This window comes from Chiloscyllium punctatum, chromosome 10, assembly GCF_047496795.1.
Source record: "Chiloscyllium punctatum isolate Juve2018m chromosome 10, sChiPun1.3, whole genome shotgun sequence".
In the NCBI taxonomy this organism is placed as follows: Eukaryota; Metazoa; Chordata; class Chondrichthyes; order Orectolobiformes; family Hemiscylliidae; genus Chiloscyllium; species Chiloscyllium punctatum.
In genome coordinates, this window is record NC_092748.1 from 52,074,444 (window position 1) to 52,100,098 (window position 25,655).

At 42.1% G+C, this 25,655-nt stretch overlaps 1 protein-coding gene across 2 annotated transcripts; it reads left to right on the plus strand.

Moving 5' to 3' along the window:
• Positions 1-795: 795 nt before the first annotated feature.
• LOC140482125 (interferon-inducible double-stranded RNA-dependent protein kinase activator A homolog A-like) lies at positions 796-25,438 on the plus strand. Of its 2 annotated transcripts, none has more exons than XM_072579127.1 (8): positions 796-957; positions 4,801-4,970; positions 10,793-10,895; positions 11,418-11,493; positions 12,896-13,013; positions 20,979-21,121; positions 22,836-23,028; positions 23,563-25,438. In XM_072579127.1, exons 1-8 carry the CDS (start codon positions 905-907, stop codon positions 23,718-23,720), a joined length of 1,014 nt encoding a protein of 337 aa, XP_072435228.1. In that variant the 5' UTR covers positions 796-904; the 3' UTR covers positions 23,721-25,438. The 2 variants fall into 2 exon arrangements, with proteins under 2 accessions (XP_072435228.1, XP_072435229.1); XM_072579128.1 differs by having other exon boundaries at positions 20,979-21,100.
• Positions 25,439-25,655: the final 217 nt, after the last annotated feature.

The following is a 25,655-nucleotide window of genomic DNA, read 5'->3' on the forward strand; positions in this document are numbered from 1 at the left end:
TCACCTTGTTATAGAAAATATATTATTAAACTGGAAAGAGTGCTGAAGAAATTTACAAGGATGTTGCCAGGACTCAATGGTCTGGGTTATAGGGAGAGTAGAACAAGCTAGCTCTTTTTTCTTTAGAATGTAAAAGACTGAGGGAGGCTCCTTTCAGAGGTGTATAGGATCATGCGGCATGGATAGTGAGGAGGAGGAGGAGGAGGAGGAGGAGGGGGGGGGGGGGGGGGTCGTCTTCCCAGGCTTTAGGAATCAACAACTAGAGAGCATCAGTTTAAGCTTAAAGTTGAAAGAAGAAAATGGAACCTGAGGGACAACGTTTTTACACAGAGAGTGGAACACATATGGAATGAGCTGATAGTGTAAGTGGTTGAGGCGGGTACATTAACATTTGAAAGACATCTGGCCAAATACGTTGAGAGGCAAGGATTAGAAAAATATAGGCCAACTGCAGGCAAATGGGGTTAGTGTGGACATTTTGGTCCACATGGTCCAGTTTGGGCCAAAGGTGCTATTCTGCGCGCTAAGTGCAATTTATGATTTATCCAGGGATTTTCTCTTGTTGTTGCTGTCCATATCTCCAGTTAAGGTTTCTGCAAAGTCTTACAGTCACAACTGGGCAATGCTGTAAAGCTGGGTTCCTGGACCACGTGATGCCTGAGCTCGAGGACATTGCGACGCCGAGCGGACTTTACGACTGATGACGATCGATATCACGCTCGATGACGTCGTAGAGACCCCCCCCCCCTCCCCGGCCTTTGCCTTCAAAGACTACAATTCCCGACGTGCGCCGTGGCCACCGGCCGCCTTCCGCCGGAAGCAGTTTGCGTGTGGACCGGGAGCGGGGGTTTGACTCCAGAGCACCTTTTCCGCGCGGCTACAATCCTACTCCGCCGGGACCGGCATGTCCGAGGAAAGGTTTACAGCCGCGTCCAAAAGGAGCTCTGGATGCATCAGGTGAGTGAGCGAGAGAGAGAGAGAGGCGGCAGCGGCGGGGTGTGCATGGCCTATCATCCGCGTGAGTCGGGTTGGCGGCGGAGGAAGAGGAGCAGGGAGCCGTGTGCTGTCCTCACCTGTTCATCACTGCAGTGTGTGGGCGCACACCCACTCAGTTACCTGGCCCGCCTTCAACCTGCACATCTCAAACCCACCATCAGGGGACATCCCCCTCCCCACACTCCTGAATGGTCTCTGATATCGCTGCAGCGCGAGGCTTTTGCTTTGGTTGCTTCCAAATATGGGTCGAGAGTGTGGTGCTGGAAAAGCACAGCAGGTCAGGCAAGCACCAGAGGACCAGGAAAATGGACGTTTCGGACAAGAGCCCTTCATCAGGAAAGGGCTTCCAAATATGGTCAAGGCGCAAGGGAGCATGGAGAGTCTGGATGGCATTAATCGTTGCGGCTGAGGGAGATGGGTTGAGGGTGCTGTTTGAGTCTTGGGGGATGTAATAGCATTCTGCTCTCAAAGAGCAGAGGGAGGGAGTTGAGGGAGGGACAGGACTGGCGCCTCAATCATGTGGGGTGCAGGAATTTGAGTTGTGATAGAAAGGTGGTGTGCACTGTTGGTCAAGGAGTCAATTGTTGCACAAAAGTTACTCAATCGGTTCCATATGGGTAGAATTTTAAAACAAAATGGGTGGTATATTATAGATCCTGCCTACCAAGCACAATAATGAGGGATAGAAAGACGGGTATGGAGGTGAATCTCAGATGTGCAATAAACACTAGAGTAATCATAGGGGATTTCAACTACTGCAAGATTAGCTGGGATCATGTGAAAGGCTTGAAGAGTTGAAATTCTTAAAGTGTGCCCTGGAGAGCTTTTTAAGCCAACAAACACAGTGCTGCAAGTGCTACTCCTGACCTGATTTTAGGGAATAAAGCAGGAAAATGATGGATGTGTTAGTAGGGAACAGTCCAGTGATGATTACCATTGTTTGGTAATACTTAAGGTTCTGATCTGGGGGAGGGCCAATTTTAATCAAGACCGATCTGTCCAAAGTGGGATGTGAGCAGCCACTTGCACATCAGAGCAGTAGGAGCCATTCAAAAGAGTAGTAGTGAGAATGCATACCAAACATATCTGTAAAGATAAAAACTGGGATCACTGAGTCCAGGGAATCCTGGATATTGAGGGACTTGATGGGCTGAATGGCTTACTTATCCTTCTGCTTCTTAAGGTCTTATGGCAGATATACAGAGGGCCCATATCCATTGCATGCCCTAAAGAGCATAGAAAGTGCAGGGTTACTTCAAAAAAAAGAATCGGGCAAGTAAACAGAGGGCATGAACAAACATTAAGGAAAATCCAAAGGCGTTTTGTATTTTAAAGATCAGACAATAACCAAGGAAAGGATACATTAGGGACCAAAGAGGTGTAGTGAGCTGGAAGACATAGCTGAAGTTTTAAGTAAGTACTTTGTATTTATTCATTATAGAGAAAGATGATGTAGGTATAGAAATTGGGAGGGGTATTGTGATATACTTGAACAGATTATCATTGAGAGGGAGGAGGTTTTAGTGGGCTTGAAAGGGATACATCTCCAAGCTCAGGTGAGATGTAGCCTGGACTCCTTTGAAAGGTAATGGAAGAGATTGAAGGGACTCTGACATTAATTTTCAAATCCTCATTGGCCAGAGGAGTGGAGGATGGCTAACATGGTACCATTATTCAAGATGGCTGGTAGGGATAAACCAAGCTGCAGGCCACCAAGCCTAATGTCAGTGGTATGGAATTATTGGAAAAACATCTCGACGTGGAGAGGTATTGATTAATCAAAGATAGTCAGCATAGGCAATAATGTCTAACACATGTAATTGAACTTTTTGAGCAGCAGTCTAGATATGTAGGTGAGAGTAGTGCACTTTATGTAATCTATGTGGACTTCAGTAAAGCCCCTGAGAACCTCTTACATGACAGTCTGGTTAAGAAGCTTACCCATGGTATCCAGGGCAATTTGGCAAATTGGATCTAAAACTGGCTTCATGGTAGGAAGCAGAAAGTGATGGTTGAAGGAAGTTTTTGTGATTGAAAAGGGTTTGGTGCTGGGTCCTTTGCTGTATGTAGAGTACATTATTGATCTACATTATTGAGCATAAAGTTATTAAAAGTTTGCAAATAACAAATTAATTGTGTGGCAAATAGGAGGAGAGCTGTAGACTACAGGTTGATTTGGAAGAGCTGGTCAGATGAGCTGAACAGTGACAAATGGAATTTTAATCCTGAAACATTTGAGGTGATGCATTTTGGGAGCACTAAGAATGTGCTGCATGCCAGGACCTCTGTGGTACAGATGATTAGGAGGACTGTGATGTGCATGTCTGTAGATCCTTAAAGGCAGCAGGACTGGGAGGTAGATAGATGGTTGAGAAGGCTTGTGGAATATTTGCCATTATTATGATGGAGTTATAGAGAGGGGATTTGATCTCCAGCTCAGAAATGGTCTCTTCTCAGCAATCACAACTCACTTTAAACCCAAAGGAAACCAGTTAAACCTTTCTTCAGCAGTTACTGGAAATTGTGACTTTTAATTTGATAAATCAGAGAACCTTTACAAGTGAACCAGCTACATATGCCTCTTGCAAATTAGTTTGTAAAAGGAAAGCCAGGAAATAACGTTTGGATTAGCAAGAACCAGCTCAACAGACCTTGTAGACGCAAACTACTAAACTGTCTTTCTAATTTCTTTTCCCTTTTCCATGTGTTTGTACTCTGTCTATATGTCTGTTGCCTGTCTGTGTGCAAGGGTAGTTGATGAGATTATTGTGTTAATTAGTGATATTCTGATGGTTTATAACTGTCTACCTGCAGTCACTATCTAATTATTTGTAATAAATAGTAATTCTAATAAATAAAAAGTACAGAAATCCAATCTGTATTTTCTGTTAACTTGGATTTGAATTGGGGATTTTTGTGTACGTACTTCTAAAGTCTTTAACTTTTGTGATGACTCCAGGAATAATAGGGGTTGATTTCCAGCCTGGTACCTGAGAGTTGTGATGTTTAACCCTCCCAAGTGTATTGCATCGCTTCTCGGGAGTGAATTCCACTTGCCAATTTTCCGTCCACCTGACCTGTCCATTAATAACTTCCTGCAGTTTATATTCTCTTCCTAACCATCGGGCACACAGCCAGTTTTTACATTAAATTTGAAACTTGAAACTGTACCTCCTAGATGTCCAAGCCATGCAATAAAAAGTGTGGCACTATTGAAACTTCAGCATAGGTTGGGATTTAAGCGTATGAGGAATGTCCAGGCATCCCAGTTTCAATCCCCAAAACTGCACAGGAAAGAGATATTGTGAAATATTATAAAGTGAAATCTGCTCCTCGGATGCTGCCTGAACTGCTGTGCTCTTCCAGCACCACTAATCCAGGAAAGAGATATTGTCAGTGCAGTGGTGGTTTAGTTGCTGCTAGCAACCAACCACAGCTTTTAAATTAATATGTTGTACAAAAGTATATATTTAATGTAAAATTACTTACGAACAATGCCTTGACCTTCCTCCTCTCCCTTTTAAATTTTATTTTCTTCTTTGTGTTACTGGCCACCTAGGTTGAAAAGTGGTGAGATTTGTTTTTTGAAAAAGTCAGTCTTCACTTCTTCTTTGTCTCGTAGTTTGAGGGTTCATTTGTGTTCCAGAGCAGTGAGAGTTAATGGAAATTTAATTAGTACATTTTAGAGCCCAATTTTAAACAGTTACCAAGTGTGCTTAAGTAATTCTTAAATTCACTATGATTGAGATAACTTATGTTTGGAATACTTCTCTATCTTTCAATTCTGTGTATTTCAATGCCTAGTTTGGATCAAGTGATTGCTGCACGTCCTGGGAAGACTCCTATCAGCCAACTGCAGGAATATTGCACAAAGAGTGGTCAATCCCTCCAATATGAACTTGTGAAATCTGAGGGTCAATCTCATTTGCCGAATTTTATCTTCAGAGCAACAGTGGGAGAAGTGAGCTGCACAGGTTTGTCAAATCCTATTGCTATGCCCACCCATGGCTCCCTTCTGTATTTTAAAGCTGTAATTTTCCACAGATATTGCATCAGATTCTGAAAGCTACATAGATATTTGTTGCAAAGATATTCCACAATAATGTAGTGTTATACTTGTAGACCTAAGTTGCATCACTTGCTCATCTTGTATAAACTAAGTTTATTTAATTGGTTGTCTTGTCTCGTAGAACTCACTTCAAGTGAGTTTAATAGTTGCTAGCTGTCATTTTTTTATTCATAGCTGTATGCTTTTCTAAATGCTTTCATTTTTTAAAAATATAATCCGATTCACTTGTTTGGCTGATACTTCCTATGTGATCTCTCCTCTCTCTCTCTGGTTCTCTTGACATCCATCTCTATGATGGGGGATATTTCAGTACTTGAACATCGAGGAATACCATCAGCTGGTTGAACTATCTTAAGCTATCAGAAGCAATAAGACTCAACCCTGTTGAATTGATCAGTGCATTTTCCCTTTTATTTGTTGTGGAATCTCTTACTGTATATACCATTATAAATTAAGCAACCAAATTTGGGCAATGTGAAACAGATTGCATAACATGTCATTGCAAAAGTATCCCCGCTTTAAAAGAAATACTTTAACTTGCTTTAAAGCCATTTCCTAGTTACTGTGTTTTTTGAATTGACTGGTTTTAAGGGGAGGGGAGGGGGGGGGGGGGGGGGGGGGGGGGGGGAAGAGAGAGTGGGAAGGAAGAAAAAGTAACACTGAGCAGCATCTGGGGGGGGGGGAAGGAAAAGAGGGGGTGTAGGTTAACTCCATAAGACATTAGGGCAGAAATTAGCCCATTGAGTCTTCTCAATCATGGCCAATAGGTTTTTCAAACCCATTTTCTCACTTTCTCCCCATAACCTTTGATCCTCTTGGCAATCAAGAGCTTATCTATCTCTTTTTTTTTTAAATATACTCAATGTTTTTAAATATACTCAGTGACCTGGCCTCCACAGCCTTCTGTGGCAATGAATTCCACAGATTCACCACTCTCTGGCTGAAGACATTTCTCCTAATCTCTGCTCGAAAGGGTCTTCCTTTTGTTTTATGGATGTGCTCCCAGGTCTTCATCTCTCCAGCCAATGGAAACGTCTTCCCAACGTCTACTCTGTCCTGGATGACTGGGCTCAGATAATTGCTTTACGTCAAGAGTTATGCGAACAGTGCAAGTTCGATTTAGCATGAAAGTTCTGTCCCTCAAGTTCATCTAAGACATGGTGACTGTCTGGTTAAACTTATTATCAGTCATCTCTTTCAGAGAGCGGCCTCTGGGACTATGGTGACTTTACGCTTTATTAAGGAGCATTTTTTTAAGGTTTGAGATCAGCTGGGGAAGTGGCCACATTGTTCTGGATCCACTATTTCACATTATTTCCAAACCACTGCTTCCCACAGTACTGCTAAACAATCACTGGACACATTGTAGTAGGATGCTGTCAGATTTATGAAAGGGATATCCCATTTGACAGATCTGTTGAAAGTTGTTCTTGGTTGCAAGTAAAAGGTGGATAAGGTGGGCCCAACACATTTGGATTATCAGAAAAGTATTCAGTGGTGTGCCTGACACATTATAATGTGTTGCACTCTTGGAGTTGTTATTTAGCATCAATTGAGAATTGGCTAATGAACCTCAACAGCGTATGAATAAGTGAATCATTTTCAGGTTTGCAAGCTGTAACTAGCAGGGATATCATAGGGTTTGAGCTTGGGCTCAGTTATTCATAATTCATACCAATGATGTAGGTGAAGGGAGTGAATTTAATGTATCCATGTTTACTGACAGTACAAAATTATGGGGGAAAGTAGGCTTTGAGACAACAAGTGAATGAGTAAGAACATGTCAGATGTAATATAAAGTGGAAAAGTGAAGTCATTCAATTAATTGAGGACAATATAAGGCAGAATTCTCATGTATCTATGTACTTATGATCTGTATCCCACCCCCAATTCCAAATCCATTGTTGTAGTGAGGATATTTAATTGGTTGGGAGTGTATAACCAGGGATCATGGAGTAGGCCTTTTAGGACTGAGATGAGGAAACATATTTTCATGAAAGGTTAGTGAATCTGTGGAATTCTCTACCATAAAAAAAGTGTGGAGACCCCCCCCCCGCCAAAATCATTGAATATATTCAAGAAAGAGATGGATATTAATGGCATCAAGGGATATGGGGAGAATGTGGCAATATGGATTTGAGATAGAGGATTAGTTGTGATCAGCTGCCTCGCAGGGCTGAATGGCTTACTCTTACTTCTAGTTTCCATAGCTGCCTAGGTGGAGTTTATGGCCTCAATTACATTGTTTTCCAGCTGCTACTCCCTGGAGTTGGGGAGGTGGTCAGATAGGTGGTAGTTGGGAATAAATGGCTGACAATTAGGAACTTGGGTGAGTGAGGTGCGAGGGACTCCTTGGCGTGAAGAACACTATAGTGAAACATGGTGTAGGAGTCAGGAGAGTGAGAGGGGTGTGTGCAGCCCAAGTGTTGGGCAGGGCTTGTGTGGGGTTTGGATGAGGGATGGGGTATGCACAGGAAATGGGCAAGAAGGAAGATGAGCTTGGAGATGGGCACTAAGGCTTAGCTGTGTTGGGTGGGGGGTGGGGGGGGGGGGGGGGCTTGTGCGGGAAACAGTGTGGACCCTAAGCAGGGGAGGGGGGCAAGTGGGAGACAGGGCGTTTGAGAGTTGGGAGAGGTCATGGGAGTCACGTGGGAAGTGGGGCAGAAAGATAGGGGTACATTGGATTTGAGTGAGGGGAAGGGGATGTGTTCGTTTGGGCAAGGGTCGAGTGGGAAATGGGAAAGGGCATTTAGGAAGGAGGGTGTTTGTGGGAGTTGGATGCGTGGGAGTTTTGCAAGGGGGAGCTACGTGGGAGTCGGATGGGTGCGGAGAAGGGTGCGTGGGACTCAGGTGGAGAGTGGGGCAGTTTGTAGGGAGGAGGGGGGTGTGTGGCAGTCGTGTGGGTGTGTTCGGCAGGAGGGAGAGTCTAAGATAGTTGGAGTGGGAAAAGGCGGAGGAAGAGGCTGTGTGCTAGTCAGAAGGCATGGGTGGGAGTCAAGCAGAAAACATGGAGACTGGGACAGGGAGCTGAGCAGGGAGCATGGAGGGTATGGGACTGGAGCACTATTGACAGCAGGGTGTGTCGGTGATGTGCAGATTGGGTTGGTGGAAGGGAGGGCATCAGGACAGATGGACACGGGGATATGGATTTCAGAAATGTGGTTGGTGGAAAAGGGGAGTTTTGGTTGCAGTGGATGGGAGTTTGACTTTAGGAATGGTCTGGGAGTCCTGTGTTGGTCAGGCATTGGAAGCCAGGCCAAGATGAAAGGGGTGTTTGAGTTGGTGGGATAGAAGGGAGGTGTATGTCAGTCTGATTTGAGAGGTGGTAGATGGTGGAACTGGATATTTGGCAGAACTGAGATAATTGACCTCCAACAGCCATATGATATTCCCTTGTGCTCCAATATCACTAAACAAAAGAGTTTGTTCCCTAGGGCTTCTTGATGCCACACTTGATAAAGTTCTTTTTACTCTTGTGGAATGTGGGCATCACTGACTAGTCAACATTCAGTGTCCATCCCTAGTTCCCTTTGAAAAGATGATAGTAAGTTGCCTTCCAAAACTACTGCCATCCCCATGTGTGCTGTAGGTGGAGCCATAGTGTGAATTTCAGAATTTTGACCCAATGATGGTGAAGGAATGGTGATATTTGCAAGTCAGGGTGGTGAGTGGTTTGGAGGGAATCTTGCAGGTGGTGGTGGTGTCCCTACATATCTGCTGCCCTTGTCCTTCTAGATGGAAAGTGCTGGCTAAGGATCTTTGGTGAATTTCTGTAGTCTTGTTGCTACTGAGTGGCAGTAGTAGTGAGTGAGCGTTTGTAGATGTGGTGCTAATCAAGTGGGTTGCTTTGTCCTGGATGGTGTCAAGCTTTGAGTGTTGTTGGAGCTGTACCTATCTGGGCAAGTGGAGAGTATTCCATTACAATCCTTATTTCTCTCTTATAGATGGTGGACAAACTTTGGAGAGTCAGAAGGTGAGTTATTTGCTGCAGTGTTCCTAGCCTCTGACCTGCTCTTGTAGCCACTAGATATGTTGGTCCAGTTGAATTGCTGGTCAATGGTAACCTCTCTGATGTTGATAGTAGGGGAATTCAGTCATGTAAGAACATTGAATGTCACTGGGTGGTGAAGATGTGTCTCCTGTTGGAGATAGTAATTGCCGAGCATTGGTGTGTCGTGAATGTTACCACTTTTCAGCCCAATCCTGGGTATTTTCAGGTCTTATTGCACTTGGACCTGGACTGCATCAATATTTGAGGAGTTATGAATGGTGCTGAACGTTGTGCAGTCATCAATGAATATTCCCACTTCTGACCTTATGGTAAGGGAAGGTCATTGATGAAGTAGCTCTGGATAGTTCGCCCTAGGACACTATCCGAAGGCAGTTCTGTAGAGATGTCCTGGAGCTGAGATGACCTGCATCCGTCAGCAACCATCCTCCTATGTGCCAGGTATGATTCCTACAAACAGAGAATGTTGCCCTGTGATATGCATTGATTCCATTGCAAGGGATGCAGTAACTCTGACCTCATCTCTGGAGTTCAGCTCTTGTATACACCATAGCTCTAATATGGACAGGGGTTGAGTGGCTGTGACAGAACTAAAATTGATATCCTTGAGCAGTCTATTTGCTGCTTGTTAGCATTTCCATCCTTCCATCACTGCTGAGATTGAGGGTAGATTGGGGCTGAAATTGGCTTGGTTGGATTTGTCCTGCTGTTGTGGTTTGCACTGACATGTAATTATCCACAATGTCAGATAGATGTCAGTACTGTATCTATACTGAAATGGATTATGACTGGTTGAGTGAGTGACAGGAGGTGCTGGCTGGGAATGGGGAGTGGGACTGAGTTGGAGACATAGCTGTTTTCACGCACCTGTTTTCTTGCCCCAACCAATTCCTACGTAACTTCCACCAAGACCAACTCAGAATGTAACCCACCGTAAGTGAACCAATGTCACTGTTAGTTAAACCCGACCTAATGGGTTCCCTGATGACCAGAGCTTGGATCATAGTTTGTTTCTCTCTAGTTCTGCTTATTAGGTGAAAAAACAAAGTAAAATAGCCACCTCGGTGCTTTTTAATGGTCGTTTTTATTATAGTCATTTTAAATAATCTATTTATTGCTTTGGAAATTTTATTCTGAAATTCACATTTACTTTTATGGGAAGAGTCGATAAAATGTGGAGCTGATGAGGGATCCTGCCCAAAATGTTGACTCTCCTGCTCCTCTGATGCTGCTTGACCTACTGTACTATTTCCAGCTCCACATTTTATTGATTTTGACTTTCCACATCTGCAGTCCTCACTTGCTTCAATTTGATTTTATGGGGAACCTTATTCTTAAATCTTTCTCCGTGTCCCCTCCCAAGAGAGAGAAATTGAAATGTGACTACCCTTGCAAGACACTTGTGCAAACCTGGTGACGAAGCAATGTAGGTGTCTGATTTAACCAATTATATAACAAATTAAACAGTGACTTCTAATATTAATACCCACTTTACTGGGTGGTCCACAGTCATGTGTGTATATGTATTATGTGTTAAATACAAATTGGTTTATGCTGCACACATTTTTATGCAGACTTCATCTGCTTTCTTTTGTTGCATTCAGAATAGATGAATGTAGCTTTATGTTGGTGAGTAATTCTAATATGTTGTATCAATATTTTTTAAGCTGTAATCAAATGGTTCCATTCCAAATAGATAATTGGTCCTCCTGTTATAGGCCAAGGTCAAAGCAAGAAGGCTGCAAAACACAAAGCAGCAGCAGCTGTACTCAATATTCTGAATGGAGGAACTCTGGAAGACCCTGAATGCGATGGAATAAGGTGAGAAGGCAGCTGTATTAGAATTAGAATTAGAATACTTACAGTGTGGAAACAGGCCCTTCGGCCCAACAAGCCCACACAGCCCCGCCGAAGCGTAACCCACCCATACCCCTACATCTACATTTACCCCTTACCTAACACTATGGGCAATTTAGCATGGCCAATTCGCCTGGCCTGCACATCTTTGGACTGTGGGAGGAAACCGGAGCACCCGGAGGAAACCCACGCAGACACGGGGAGAACGTGCAAACTCCACACAGTCAGTCGCCTGAGGCGGGAATTGAACCCGGGTCTCAGGCGCTGTGAGGCAGCAGTGCTAACCACTGTGCCACCGTGTGTTTCATAAATAATCCGATGTTTGACTTAACATAGGTTTGCTACATAGCCCCTGATGGTACAGAGTTTTTTGTAAGTGTTCTTGCTATTAACTGTATAACTGATCAAAATGTTTGAGAAAAAAAAATGCTTTATTGTTGGACTGGATGTTGTATGAAATACATATATCAGTTGCTCTCTTTTCAGCCAATCTTTGCCAAAATCTGAACCCATTACCTCAAAGCAGCCACACAATCCTCCCAACCCTATTGGTACACTTCAGGTGAGATGAGGATAGTCCTCTATCTTTCATTTTTCTCTGCAGTTCTAGTTGTAATTGTTTGTTTGTATTGATATTTTTCACTTGGATTTATTATAGCGGTTTTAGTGTCAGCAAAGAATGAATCAGTGATCAGAGGTGACTTTAATTTTCATATAGATAGCAGAGACTAAACTTCCAATAATAGTGATAGGTTGACCATTATGCTGATATTGTATAAGCATTAGAGTACTTTTTCCAATGGGAGAAAAGCCCTTTTTGCATTCACAACTGAATAAACCTGTGTGTGGAATGATTTGGATTGATTTAAATGTCTAGAATCTTTTAATTGAAAAGAAATTCACCAGCTCTCTTCAAAAACACCAGCTGTTATAGTGCATTGATTCACAATCATTGTTTTTACAAATTTAACAGGTGCTATTGTCTGAGAAATAGAATTTTTTTTTGCTAGCTGAGTTTTAAAGGTTCAATGCCACTAGAGGGAACAATCAGGAGGCATATAAAACTTTGGTGGTTATGAGAAAACATCAAGAAGGGTATCTGATATTCAGGCTAGGGGATCTAATAACCTTTTAATACAACTGGCCCAAAGTCCCAGGGAATAGCAGCATGTCTAAGCAGCCCATCTCAGCAATTGTGCACCTCTGATATGTCTTCTGAAACAGAAGGCCCAACTATATCTCATTCTGATCTCCCCAGAATAAAAGTATTCTGGGCAGGTACCCTTTTTAAAAAAGAAATGGGTCTGACAGGTTAGGAATTTTTCTGACTCTTAACTTCTCATCACCTCCACAAAGAAAAATTAGCACACAAGACTGAAGGAGTCTTGCTGTAATTACTTTGTGTTTTTGTGCTTGGAAGAAATGCAACAAACTTAATACCTGGAATGAGAGGATTATCCTGAAGAAAGATTCAATAGACTGGAGGTTTGTTGCTGGATTTTAGAAGGAATGAGAAGAAATCTCACTGAGACAGAAAATACTTAAAGATTTGAGAATAAAGATGCCAGAAGGATCTTCCACTAACCTGGGGAGCAAGCACTAGAGATCAATATTAGAATAAAGAATCAGTCATTTAAGACAGAAATTTCTTTACTAAAAAGATTTTGGAACTTTATGCTTAGAAAGCTTAGGATCTTCTGTCATTGAACATATTTGAGGCAGATATTAACAGATTTTTGGAATCTAAAGCAATTGAGGGGTATGGTGATAGTGAGGGAAAGTGGAATTGAGATGAGTCATGGTGGTACAGGCTTGAACGTTTGAATGACTCTCTCTCTCTCTCTCTCTCTCTCTCTCTCTATTTCTTACATGTTTATATTTTATATCTCCAGTAGCTCATTATACTAGCAGCTTTGTTAGATTTCGGAGATTTGTACAGTAAAGCTGCTAACATTATTTACTAGGAATTGGTTGTGCGTAAAGGATGGAGACTTCCAGATTACACTGTTGCTGAAGAATCCGGTCCTGCTCACAAAAAAGAATTTACAATGATTTGCACAGTAGAAAATTTTGTTGAAACAGGTAAGAATCATAAGTATTAGAGTCCAAGTTAAGACTTTGTCATAGTTCTAAATGGGGTAGTATTTGTAGTTTAATATGTTTTTAAGAATTATTAAAATCATGCATGAATTAATCAATTTACAAAGGGTACAGATACAATCCTACATCAAATTTCTTTGGTATATTTTCATTTACTATTTTACTTCCTGGGACATGGGTGTTGGTGTTGGGCCAACATTTATTATCTTTAAGGTGATGAGCTGCTGCCTTGAACTGCTGCAATCTGTGTACAAGCATCTCTACAGTTCAGGATGAGAATCATGATATGAGCATGCAGAGCACTTTCCTGACCACTTTATCTTGATTCACCTTGAAATAGTGTAATTCTGAGTACAGTGATTTCAGATATCTCTGATGTCAGTTAGTTCTATTAAGTAAACTCCGTTGTAATTTCTCTTTGTAAACCCATTGGTTAAATCAGTGATTCTCAACCGTTTTCTCAGGTTCCAGGGCCCCCTCTTTCAAACAGGGATACAACATGAACAGATAGACAGAAAATCATGTATTATTGAACACCAAGAACACTCAAACATTCTGACATACTGGATAAAACTTCAAAAAACCTGTATGAAATTAAGCATCTCTCAGGCCTAATGTGATCCTTGAGTTTGGTCCTTTTCTGCAAGTTTCATGATATTGGGCTTCAAATTAGATAGTGACAGTTGGAGGTCACCTCTTGTTGCAATATCAGTTCTGTTCCTGGATTTTGTCAGGGAAACTACCTTGCAGAATCTGCTCTCAGCTGAAAATGTGTTGCTGGAAAAGCGCAGCAGGTCAGGCAGCATCCAAGGAACAGGAGAATCGATGTTTCGGGCATCAGCCCTTCTTCAGGAATGAGGAAAGTGTGTCCAGCAGGCTAAGATAAAAGGTAGGAAGGAGGGACTTGGGGGAGGGGCGTTGGGAATGCGATAGGTGGAGGGAGGTCAAGGTGAGGGTGATAGGTTGGAGTGGGGTGGGGGCGGAGAGGTCAGGAAGAAGATTGCAGGTTAGGAAGGTGGTGCTGAGTTCGAGGGATTTGACTGAGACAAGGTGGGGGGAGGAGAAATGAGGAAACTGGAGAATTCTGAGTTCATCCCTTGTGGTTGGAGGGTTCCCAGGCGGAAGATGAGGTGCTCTTCCTCCAACCGTCGTGTTGCCATGGTCTGGCGATGGAGGAGTCCCAGGACCTGCATGTCCTTGGTGGAGTGGGAGGGGGAGTTGAAGTGTTGGGCTACAGGGTGGTTGGGTTGGTTGGTCCGGGTGTCCCAGAGGTGTTCTCTGAAACGTTCCGCAAGTAGGCAGCCTGTCTCCCCAATATAGAGGAGGCCACATCGGGTGCAGCGGATGCAATAGATGATGTGTGTGGAGGTGCAGATGAATTTGTGGCGGATATGGAAGTGTCCCTTGGGGCCTTGGAGGGAGGTAAGGGGGGAGGTATGGGCGCACATTTTGCATTTCTTGCAGTTGCAAGGTAAGGTGCCGGGAGTGGAGGTTGGGTTGGTGGGGGGTATGGACCTGACGAGGAAGTCCGGAGGGAGTGGTCTTTTCGGAATGCTGATAGGGGAGGGGAGGGAAATATGTCCCTGGTGGTGGGGTCCGTTTGGAGGTGGCGGAAATGACAGCGGATGATACGTTGGACATGGAGGTTGGTGGGGTGGTAGGTGGGGTTCTGTCCTGGTGGCGGTTGGAGGGGCGGGGTTCAAGGGCGCAGGGGCGGGAAGTGGAAGAGATGCGGTGGACGGCATCGTCGACTACGTCTGGGGGGAAATTGCGGTCCTTGAAGAGGGAGGCCATCTGGGTGGTACAGTTTTGGAACTGGTCCTCCTGGGAGCAGATGCGGCGGAGACAAAGGAATTGGGAATATGGAATGGCGTTTTTACAGGGGGCAGGGTGGGAGGAGGTGTAGTCTAGGAAGCTGTGGGAGTCGGTTGGTTTATAATAAATGTCCGTGACGATTCGGTCACCCGAGATGGAAATGGAAAGGTCTATGAAGGGGAGGGAGGAGTCTGAGACAGTCCTTTACAGGGGGCAGGGTGGGAGGAGGTGTAGTCTTGGTAGCTGTGGGATTTACAGGGGGCAGGGTGGGAGGCCAGGAGGACCAGTTCCAAAACCGTACCACCCAGATGGCCTCCTTCTTCAAGGACTGCAATTTCCACCCCCGCACGTGGTCGATGATGCCCTCCACTGCATCTCTTCTACTTGCCGCTCCTCTGCCCTTGAGCCCCGCCCCTCCAACCGCCACCAAGACAGAACCCCACTGGTCCTCACCTACCACCCCACCAACCTCCATGTCCAACGTATCATCCGCCGTCATTTCTGCCACCTCCAAATGTACCCCACCACCAGGGACATATTTACCTCCCCTCCCCTATCAGCATTCCGAAAAGACCACTCCCTCCGTGACTCCCTCGTCAGGTCCATACCCCCCACCAACCCAACCTCCACTCCCGGCACCTTCCCCTGCAACCACAAGAAATACAAAACTTGCGCCCTTACCTCCCCTCTTACCTCCCTCCAAGGCCCCAAGGGACACTTCCATATCCGCCACAAATTCACCTGCACCTCCACACACATCATCTATTGTATCCGCTGCACCCGATGTGGCCTCCTCTATACTGGGGAGACGGCGCGTACTTGCAAAACGTTTCAGAGAACACCTCTGGGACACCCAGACCAACCAACCAAACCACCCCGTAGCCCAACACTTCAACTCCCCCTCCTACTCCACCAAGGACATGCAGGTCCTTGGAATCCTCCATCGCCAGACCATGGCAACACGACGATTGGAGGAAGAGCTCCTCATCTTCCGCCTAGGAACCCTCCAACCACAAGGGATGAACTCAGATTTCTCCAGTTTCCTCATTTCCCCTCCCCCACCTTGTCTCAGTCAAATCCCTCGAACTCAGCACCGCCTTCCTAACCTGCAATCTTCTTCCTGACCTCTCCGCCCCCACCCCACTCCAGCCTATCACCCTCACCTTGACCTCCCTCCACCTATCGCATTCCCAACGCCCCTCCCCCAAGTCCCTCCTCCCTACCTTTTATCTTAGCCTGCTGGACACACTTTCCTCATTCCTGAAGAAGGGCTGATGCCCGAAACGTCGATTCTCCTGTTCCTTGGATGCTGCCTGACCTGCGCTTTTCCAGCAACACATTTTCAGCTCTGATCTCCAGCATCTACAGTCCTCACTTTCTTCTTGAAGAATCTACTCTCAACCAAATATGTTGAGGGAAAGGCAATAGATCCATAAACCCTTGGGGCTCCTCTTTTCTGTTTTCTGTCTGTGGTCCCCTTCAAATGTCCCCCGCTCAGAATGGCTGGTTTAAATTATAGTTGTCAACTGTAGTGACAGCGCTGAGCCAATACACAAATTTTTAGTCTTTCTAACCTTATCAAGTGATCTGTAATCTGTCTGTACCTTGGTGGGGAAATGCCTACCAATGGCCTTGTAACTTGCAGCAAGGCTTTCTGCATAGAATGTGGGCTGATGGGCAACTCTCTTGATCACATAATCTATGAATAAACCTAGTTCTGAACAGCTTGGTTGAGGTCTTGTTCGAAAAGGCCTCGGGGTTAGAAAGGGGCAAAGCATGAGTCGTTAAGAGATATTTGGGGGGAAAATGGTTGTTTAGTGCCATTGTAAAATCTCATGCCAAGTTGAAGAATCCCAGAAAACCAGACGGTGGAAGTAGTGCACACAACTTGTAACCTTCAAGGCTTCCCCTGCGTGCTTCTTCCAACCTAAAATTGACTTCTGATTCTTTTTTTTTTCTGGTTATATTTGCTATTCTCTGCTTAGGTGTTCATTTGTTTTAATTGAATAAACTTTGTAGGTGGGAGAAAAGGCACTAGATTCAGTGCTGCCACTGCTATACCAGTTTACATTGCCATTCTTACTGCCAGTGATTTATCCTTGTGATTGGAGAAGGCAGGCCTGTTGACATGCCTATTTCAGAACGATACCAATTAATCTTGTCATCGAACTCCTTGTAAGTTTAAGGGCCATTTTAGTGTGTTGGTGGGGGACAGATCAGATGTGTGGAGGTGACAGCACAACTGATCCAATCTTTGTCATTGCCATGAAGTTAGGCTGGCCCATTAAAAAGGGAACACTACCAAGAGGAGTGCTCAACTGTTACATGGGTGCAATTGGGTGTTTAGAGGAGATACTAGGCTGTATGCACTGTAGCAGCAGAGGTGGTTGTGAGCATCATGAGGGGGATTAGAGGTCCAGAGCGTAGCTGAGGGGAACTAAGATAGCAGCTGGTAATGGAAGCACAATACTCCAGTTTTGTGTCAAATGGCAATGAGGATCAATATCCTAAGCAGCAGATGAAATGGATGAGGGACAGGAAGACTAAGAAGGCTATATTCTCAGCACAGGCTATATTGCCAATAAACAGAGCAACCTTTCAATATTGGAGAATAGGCAAGGTCACCCACCGTTCCTATCTAGAATGGTCACTGAGATTTGTACCCTTGTAGGGACAACCTCACATCTGGCAACACTGCTCACTATACCCTTCCAGTAGCTGTCAAATGTCATTTTGCTAACGATTGAGAAAAGACTGGTTGGATAGTTGGCTGGGTATGAATTGTTCTTTTTTGAGCACAGAACATACCTGGACAATTTTCCATATTGCTGATTAGATGATAGTGTCGTAACTGTCCTTAAAAACTTTGCTAGAGGCATAGCTAGTTCTGGAGCACACGTGTTCAGTACAGAGGAACCACAATTATCCAAAGGTTTGGTGAGGCATATTTTGTTCGGTTAATTGAATTCCGGATAATCTGATAACGTAGTTTAGCCAAGCGTTGGGAACTTGCGCTCTTGCAGGATAATCTAATGTTTGGATAATTGAATGCTGAATAATTGAGGTTCCTCTGTACTATTGTTGGAATGTTGTCAATACACGTAACAGTTGCAGTATTCAGTGTTTTCAGCATTTCTTGATGTCTTGCGGAGTGGATCAAATTAGCTGAGGGTTGTCATCTGTGATGTTGAGGTGCTCTGTAGGAGGCTGAGGTGTATTGACCACAAATCAGATCTAAGTTGGATGGGAGTACTTCAGCCTTGTCTTTATCATTGATATGCGGGACATCTTTATGTTGACGTAGGAATATTTGAGGAGCTGCTGCCCCCTCCATTGAGTTTAGTTGTCCACCACCGTTCACGACTGGATATGTATGATAGGACATATGGATGTATGAATTAACAGCAAAAGTAGGCCCCTCGAGCTTGCTGTTCCATTAAATAAAATCATGGCTGAATTTCACATTCCAACCTGCTCCAAATAAACTTTGATTCTTGTGAGGCAAGAGAACCTATCTGCCACTACCTTAAAATATTCAATGACTCCGCTCTGCTGCCCTTTGAGATATAGTACCTAAGTGTTTTAATTTCATCTCTGTCCTAATTTTCTTTTTTCTGAAACGTTTTTGGACTCCTCCTTAAGATGTATCCATTGTCAGGATCATCAGGATCTTGTATGTTGTAAGTAAATTACCCATCACTCTTCTAAATTCCAGGAGAAATAAGCTCAATCTGTCCAAACCGCTCATTTCAGATATCAGTCCACTACCACCCCTGAACTGTCTCCAAATAATTTACTTTCCTCCTTTAATAAGGAGATCAAACTCTATATTGTACTTAAGATGTGGTCTTGCTAATTTCCCCATGTAATTGAAGCATAACATTGTTATGCTCAATTCCTCTTGTTAAAACAAAATGCAGATCTTAAATCTGATCTGATGGTTGTGAGATTGCTTAGAGTATGTATTGCAAGTTGCTTATACTGCTTGATGTGCAAGTTCTTCCTCTATTGAAGCTACAAAAGGTTACTCCTCATTTTTAGTTATGTCTGATGCTGTTCCTGGCATGCCCTCCTACATGCTGCATTGAACCAGTTACCATCTCTAACTTGATGGTAATGGTAGAGTGGGGATATGCCAGTCCATTAGGCTACAGATTGTAATTGAAAAACATTCGGCTACTGATGGCCCATAACTCTACTCGGGCACCCAGTCTTATGTTGCTGGATCTCACATCTATCCCATTCTACAGAGTGGTAATGATACACGATTGGATGGGTTAGGGAATTTCAGCTTCATAATGGCTGTACAATGGTTACTCCAATGGACAGAAGTATCTGCTGCAGGTAGATTCGTAAGGGTGAGGTCCAGTATGTATTTCCCTCTCAACCTGTTGCAGGTCCGGTCTGCCAACTGTGTTGTTTAGGAATGGGATACTTCTGCTTATGGGTGTTCAGTGTGGAGGAGAATGGATTCATCAACTGAGAGATGGTGGTAGGTCATAATCAGCAGGTTTCCTTACCCATGTTTGAGTTGATGGCTACACGAAGTCCCATAGCAGAGTCAATGTCAAGGTTTCTGGCTAATTCCATGATAATAGGCCATTACCTGTGATGGATTTATCCAGGGACAAGATATGCGCAGGAATAATTAATGTCACGGACTCATCCCTAATTAGATTTGTCAAACATTGACATTATCTGTAGGACACCCTGTGCCAACTTTGTTAGAAAGGAGGACTCTGGAAACAACAACAGCCCACAGAGCCTTTGCAGTGTCCTGGACAATGTCAAGTAGTCTGGTTTGGTTTGAAAGTAAGGAACCAGATGGTTTCATTATCAGACGAGCTATTGATTCATGTTTATGAGTTGAAGTTCCCCATCTGTTGTGTTAAGATGTGAACCCATGTCTCAGAGCATTAACCTGGGTCTCTAGATTAATAGTTTGGTGACAATATTACTATGCCATTGCCTCCCCTTTGTGCGAGTGGAGGATGTGTAAGTTAGTGGCTGTGCTCGTTTTGCATTATTGGTTTATCCTCTGTCAGAATCTGTGGAAGATGCTAGGAAAGACCATGGATAGGCTGTAATAGTATGTCCTGAAATGCTGAGGTATCCTAATCCAGTCAAATCTTTGGCAAGTTGTCAGATCACTTTTTAAAAAGTGACCATTTGGGAGACTAACATTCCTCTTTTGTCTTTATTATTTAGGCCCTATCTTATTTTTGCTAACTTGCTCCTATGGGACCTCCTGTGGTGACTTTTATGGCAGTGTTAATGTGGAAATGAGACCCTTTTCTTCCCATCAGAATCCTTTCTCTGGCATTGTGAGCTCTTTTAAGTTGCATGGAGGCATTGCTGGTGTGTTTTTCCAATGCTAGCAGCTTGATACATGAAACAATGTGGACATGTGCGCAGCAGTACTGTGGCTATGAGCCTATTTGAGGAATCAGTAAGCACCACGTAGACATTCCTTTCATTCAGAAGCTGCATGCACCTTTAGGCATCTCAGCTGGAAGTTGAACACCCAGAAACTGTCTTCAGTCTCTTAATGCAATTGCATTGTCATAGTCATTCAATCTTTACAGCACTCGACCCAGGTCCTGGAGACTACACATCTACTGCTGTCGTAGATTCAGTAGTGTTCTTTGGCTTGGTGGCGGCTTTCCATTCTGCAAAAAGCAGACCCTCCCTCAAACTCCAAGAAGATTTCAAGGGTCAGCATTGGAGAACCAAGCAGCTGTATTGTTTTGCATGCATTTTTTGAACAGCAACCATGTTAATGATCACCACAGTCGCTTTAAAGGAGGGTTGCGCTTTGAGTCCCTCCTCTGTTCTGCACTAAAATGCTCATGTCCACCCAACCCACTGCCACAGAAATTGCAAGTTGTGACTGAGGATGGGGTCAGGACCCAGAAACAGTTGCGACATTGAGTTCTAGACTCCAGAAGGGAAATTTTAAAAACGTGCATTTATATACTACCTTTGTTAGGCAAAACAATTACTTCTCTTGCCGATTTTTTTTTTTTTAAATTGCAATTCTGTATCAAAATTGGAAGCTATAAACTAAAATTATTAAATATACTTGAGTACAAAATGGGCAGTGAACAATGAACTTTCAATTCTTATATACAGGTTGTGGTACTTCAAAAAAATTGGCAAAACGCAATGCTGCAGAAAAGATGATTACCAAACTACAGAGTTTTCCTGCAAGCTGGAAACAGGAAGACGAATACAATAATGATGATGTTTCATTGGTAAGAATACATTCAAAACAGGCAAGTTTGAGGTATGCAATAAAAGATTTGCACCTGGACAAAATTGCAGCAGATTTCCATCTCCAAAATTATTTGGAAGTACACTTTTTTGTTATTGTTACCATTGAAGTTAGAAAGATTAAAATAAATTATTTGCTTTCAATTTAGCAGTTCTTCACTGTTATTGTTCACTTCTAGTCTTGTTTTCAGATAATGGATTGCTGCTGATGTTTCTACAATGTGTTCAAATCCTGCTTTGCTTCTAACTGATTAAAACCAGACAGCGGCATTTTTTTGATAATCTGATGTGCAACTGCAGTGTCGTCCATTGGACAGCTTTGCTTTTCCCAGAATATTACTGTGTTTAGTAAAATTAAAACTGAGATTGGAATGAAACTTACTAGCATGTTCCTTTGAGTTGTGACATTATATTGGGGGGATCTTGACAATCTAGTTGACAATTTAGAACACCAGCTAATAAAGGGACAACAATAGCTGAGAGTTCTGGCTGATTCATATGGATACTGTCAGCAAGAATGGTAAACAGAATCCATATAAAACCACAGATGATTGGATATTTTGTAAATTAAGTAATCTCAAAATATATCACAGGGCCCATCTGTCATTGTGGTCCATTTGCATGTATAGTATGGATTCTCAACAGTCACCTATAAATTTAGTATTGATCATTTTGGTTTTGATAAACCACTGACAGGCATAGAAATGAATGTAATTTAGATATCAGCCAACAATGTGAAAGCAGTGCTAGGAACAGGTTTTCAAACCTTTCAGGTTCTGACATATTCTAAAATGGTACTTCAAACGTGGCAATTGGTTTAAAGGCAATATGTTGATTGACGTGTACACAAGTGGTACTCCAAGATACGACTTCCCCAACCATAATTTGAATCACATTTATGCATCTTCCTGTCTCATTGGTTACATAGGTTTCTTGTGCATCATAAAGACAGTATATATTGCACACCACTGATTAGTAGATTGTAACCCAGTGTGTTATTACTCAGTGCTGGGTTCCTTTGTCCTGTTACTGGAGCCTCTGGTGTGCATTCCTCGTCAGTGGTATCTGTGTTTCTGACAGCACCTCACCCTAATTGGCCAAGGCATTCATCTTGTCCTCAAGTTAAATGATTCCTTTACATCTACTGTACCAAAAGGGTCCCTGTTCTTTGTTGCAGAGGGATTTCCCCAAACCTATCTAGCCCTTCACTAGGTTCGCAGATATTCCAATTATGATGTCCCTTAGTGTGATTCTCTTTCTTCCTATTCTGCACTTCACCATAGGTTGTCTAATGTTAAGTGATTTGATTACAATCTACACATTCCACTTATCCTATCCTCTTGTCTTCAGTGATGTGACACTTATTTGTGAATCAAGTCATTTTAAATCTATTTTTCCTACAATAACACACTCCAATTCAAACAATAGAAACCAGTGGAACATGAAATATTAACTGTAAATGGAATTGCATTCGTGGTTCATGGGCTGTTTGGGAATCCAAAATAGGTCAAGCAGCAAGTATACCTTTTAAACTTAGTTGGATACCTGAAATCCTCAAAAGGTTAGAAAACCTACTTTTTAAAAAGTCCCAAAAATATTAATTTTTTGAAACTAAGTAGGTTTGTGTTTCTGTATGTTACCTTAATTTTGTACAGTGGTGAGCTCAGTTGATTCTATTAAATGTAAACATCAAATTTGATATTGTATATGCTTCAGATACCTGGAGATGAATGGAATGGTCCAAGGGGAAAGATACCAGTAATTAGCTGCGACCTGCTAAGGAATTCATCTGGAGAAAAAATTAACCAACTGAAAAGGAGTCCACTCAGCATTCCCAACACTGATTACACTCAGATGTTGGGAGAAGTGATGGATGAGCAAGGATTTGATATCTCTTACCTGGATATAGGTATATACATAGAACAATGTAAATTAGTCAGCCTTGAGAAATAAAAATTAGCTATTTAAATAGAATACCGGGTAAACTAGTAATATTCAAAAAGTAATAGTTTACTTAATTTATACTTGTTAACACTCAGTAAAAACGGTAATACAGTACTAAACCTAATGCTGTCATGTTGTTGAAATCTTGCATTTCTTCCCAACAATAACTAACCTATATCATATGTTCACTGTTTATGAAATCAAGTTCATGTAATTACATTCTGCTTTTCTATCAAATTCAATTTTTGAAATGGGCTAGATGTTCATGGGTGTTTATTAGAAGCATCTCCATTTGAGTTTTTGTCTTGGCACTGCAGATGATATCTCTTTAATGCCATGTATCTGTACCAACGGTGACCAGTATTCATTTTACCTGGGCCTCTTATTCATGATGATGATTTTGTGTGACATAATGTTTCAGAAAGATACAGCTCATGAATGATTAAAGTAAGGATGTAACTTACAGGAGCAAAAAAAAATTACATTTTCTTTGTTACAGATGAGCTGACTGTGAATGGGCAGTATCAATGTTTGGCTGAACTCTCAACTCGGCCAGTTACTGTATGCCATGGAACGGGAATTTCTCGTGGTAATGCTCACAATGATGCTGCCCACAATGCACTGCAGTATTTGAAGATTATTGCTGGAAGAAATTAAACAGGTTCAAGTTTCACCCAGGTGGCACTATTAAAAAAAAAAATATTTTTTTAAATTATTTGATTGAAACACAGCCTTTTAAGCTGCATTTTAAAGAATAGGATGTATGTGCATGTACACAATCATTTGCCCTGAGCGTTTCCTTACTGTTAAGTCTGAAAAACCTGATTTTCAGAAAAACCTGAAAAGTGTGATTTTAAAAAAAAAATTAGTCCTGAGAAGCAATATATTAAGAATGAATTTTGACCATTTTATCCCCATGTGATAAATTGAGGTCTTTCTAGAATTTACTTTCTATAAAGTAAAATTATCCAGCAAATCTAGCTGTCAAATTTGTTCAGTGAAATGCTTGAAGATGAATGATATCAAATAATTTGAAATAACATTGAGTCAATAAAATCTTGCTGAATGTTTCAAAGCTAAAAGAAGCATTAGTAGTTTAAAAATATTTTAAACATATCCACCTCTTAATTCTGCAGCTGCCTGTTCTCTCTGCTGTGGTTCAGATTGGAACTGACAGTGGGATCAGGCAAATTTCTGTACACTTCATAATCTAGCTTGGTCACTTACCAAATTAATTTTGTCAAACCATGTGTTGATAAAGAATGAATTTACGATTTAACAAGTGTTATAGAAGGAGACTGTTATGGATCAGACCAAACCCCCTTAAATATATTGCGAAGATAGCCTAGACACTTTTTCTGATTTTAACGCCTTACACTTACCTTTATGTTCTAGATGCAATTCGATTGGTCCAACTACTCTAGGCAAAACACACTGTATTTTAACTGTAGCATGAAAATAAAGACAATTTAAAAATTGGCTTAACTATATAAACTACTAATTAACTGTTCCAGTATAGTAATATCCCATAAACACACCCTTGGCAAAGGCAAATTCAGTAAAATAGATGGTCTCACTTGCAATTCTAGCAGCAAGAGAACCCCAGTCCATTCAGGCTGTTCCTATTGTTCCAACTTTTATTTAAAAAAACCTCGATCTCACAAGCTTTTTACTTCATTGGCAGTGAGCAGAGCGCTCAACACCTTTGCCTCAACCTTTCTTAATTTTAAAGGACAAATACACCTCTTAAAGCCATAGTATCATCACAGCGACCATTATTCACATGTAAATTTTCATTATAAACTGGTACTTTCTGCTACTTATGCAAACCATTTTCAAACAAAAATCAACATACTTTTTTAGAAATATGAATGTAAAAGCACATTTTTCATAGTTGTATAAGCTGAATAGCGTATGCTAATGTTGAGTATACCAAATTAATTTATATTGAGTTTTCCATCAGATGGTTTTTAAGGGAACTTCTCAAGTTTTAACATTGGCAATCAATAAATGCATTTGTACAATTCTACCAATAGCTTAATATCATAAATCACCGTATAATTGGGGAACCATGCAGCAATTGGAATATCCCTAATTATTTATTAAAAGTAATACTGGCTATCAATTTTTATTGACCAGACTATACATATTATAAAAAGCAAACTGCTGTGGTCTCTATGCTCTAGAAAGCATTTGGATGCTCTTAATTTCTCTTGCACAGAATCCATATTCACTTATGATAGTTTGTGTGCAAGTAAAATAATCCCTTCTAACATCCCTAGATAACCAATCAGCCAGTGATTGACTTTCGACTCTGTGCTTGCAAGTATGCTTTGTAAAGTTATTCTTTACCAATAAAGTTTTACATAAATCCATCTGTAGATTTCCTGAAAAATGAATCACTTACATAAGTTTATATGTGATTATTTCGAGAGAGTTTGTTTGGTAGCCTCAGGAAATTTGTCTTCAGCATAAACCTTGTGTTTCAAGCCTTCCATCATCCGATTTAAATGTGGCATTTATTTTTTTTTGTAACTTATTTCAGTAATTCTTAGCTGTGTGATCAAGTGGTTTAATTTTCTAGAAAAACTG

Excerpts from the sequence above, each read along its gene's own strand:
- LOC140482125 (XM_072579127.1), top strand. The coding sequence starts at position 905 with ATGTCCGAGGAAAGGTTTACAGCCGCGTCCAAAAGGAGCTCTGGATGC. Across the intron at positions 958-4,800 it reads AGGAGCTCTGGATGCATCAG|TTTGGATCAAGTGATTGCTG; the intron begins GTGAGTGAGCGA and ends TTCAATGCCTAG. Across the intron at positions 13,014-20,978 it reads AGAAAATTTTGTTGAAACAG|GTTGTGGTACTTCAAAAAAA; the intron begins GTAAGAATCATA and ends TCTTATATACAG.